The 1,637-nt window shown below is 56.8% G+C and overlaps 1 protein-coding gene across 1 annotated transcript; it reads left to right on the top strand.

Annotated features, from left to right (window-relative positions):
- The first annotated feature begins 270 nt into the window (after positions 1–270).
- On the top strand, positions 271–1,199 carry LOC123130469 (RING-H2 finger protein ATL56). Its single transcript, XM_044550369.1, has one exon. It carries the CDS (start codon positions 410–412, stop codon positions 947–949), a length of 540 nt encoding a protein of 179 aa, XP_044406304.1. The 5' UTR covers positions 271–409; the 3' UTR covers positions 950–1,199.
- The last annotated feature ends 438 nt before the right edge of the window (positions 1,200–1,637 follow it).

Genomic DNA, 1,637 nt, shown 5'->3' on the forward strand with positions numbered 1-1,637 from the left:
TGCGATGATGATAATCTAGATTAAGGATTTGCAAAAAAAAGATAATCTAGATTAAGCTTGACCCAAAACTGTTTATATTATATATAGTAAATAACCTAACATTCTATTCGACTCATGGTCTGCGCGTGGAATCAGTCGGCTGCGCTCGGCGGGCCGTATTCTGTTTATTCACATGTTCGCTTGCCCAGTTTTGCCGTTTGGGCATGTGAAAGTGAAACAGAAGAAGCACCGTGCGCGTGCGCGTACAAAAGCCACCAGAGCGCGGCCGAACGGTGGCGCTAAAAACGGGTCCGTGCCGTGCCGTGCCTCCCCCAATTCCCGTTCCCAAAAATATCCTCCCCACCGCCACCGCCACCGGATATTCCACCCCGCCCCGGGAGCCAAGCCGAGCCAAAGGCCGCCGCAGCGAATGGCTCCGCCCGCCGCCGGCAGGCCCTCGGCCTCCGCCGCGCCGGAGCCTCCCCTGCGGGAGGCCGCCAAGCGCCGACGCGCGCCCGCGTGCGCCGGCGCCGGGGCGCGCATCGTCTCCTTGGGCGTGCGGGGCGCCGTGATGGTCGCCGCGCTCGTGCTCTTCCTCCTCTTCGCCGCCGCCGCGGTCATCCTCATGCTCGCGCTCCTCGTCGCCGCGCGCGCCTTCCGCCAGCAGGGCCGCCGTCGGCACCGCGCCCGGCCCGACTCCTCCGCCCCGCCGCCGCCCCCCGCCGTCGGCCTCCCGTCCGCCAAAATCCGCCTCCTGCCCAGCTTCGTGCCCTGCCCGTGCGACGGCGGCGGCGACCCTTCCTCGCCGCGGATCTGCCCCGTCTGCCTCGACGCCGCGCGCGCCGGGGAGCGGTGGCGCGCGCTGCCCGCCTGCGGCCACGCGTTCCACGCGGCCTGCGTCGACCGGTGGCTCCTCTTGTCGCCGGGGTGCCCCGTCTGCCGCGCCACGGTGGCCGTCCCCGTCAGCTGATCGTGAGCTCCAGGCACGGGACAGCATCAAGAAGTTGCACAGGGCTGTAAAGGTTCGGTTCCGTCAGCCGTTCGACGAAAAGCCTCCCCCTCTGTAGTCGTAGCTGGTAGTAGGCTTTGTGTGGATCTTTCTGCTGTTGTAAAGCGAGAGGCAGGGAGACGATGCATAAAACAAGTTTCTCCTTAAGGAGAACTTTGCAATGTCAACTTCTTTATCTATTTTCATCTCAGTATTTGTGTAGTTCATCCAAGTTGCTCCTGGTGCCAATTGTGAATTGCGATGCGTATGATAGTATGGGGAGTAATAACGAATGAATCGTCAATGCTCATATGCATCACAATTGGCAATGTCAAGTATTTGCTTAACTACAAACCTAGGAAACAAGTTTGATCCAAAGGGAATAAGCTTTGATGTGATGTCATGTGATGCTCTTGTAGGACAATTATAGGATAGTGATGTCCAGGGCCGGTCCTGAGTTTTTGGGGGCCCGGGGCGAACCTAAAACTCGGGGCCCTTAATATACACATCATAGTAACATCAATGAATATACTTATATATAGCGTTACAAATAACATTTAACATTTAAATGCATCCAAAATCAGTATGATTATCCAGTAATTTATACTCTGAAATTACCTTAAAAAAATCTTCTAACACTCCTTGATGCAAAGTCACTTATGATGGGGTC

The sequence above is a fragment of the Triticum aestivum genome, chromosome 6A (assembly GCF_018294505.1).
Source record: "Triticum aestivum cultivar Chinese Spring chromosome 6A, IWGSC CS RefSeq v2.1, whole genome shotgun sequence".
NCBI lineage: Eukaryota > Viridiplantae > Streptophyta > Magnoliopsida > Poales > Poaceae > Triticum > Triticum aestivum.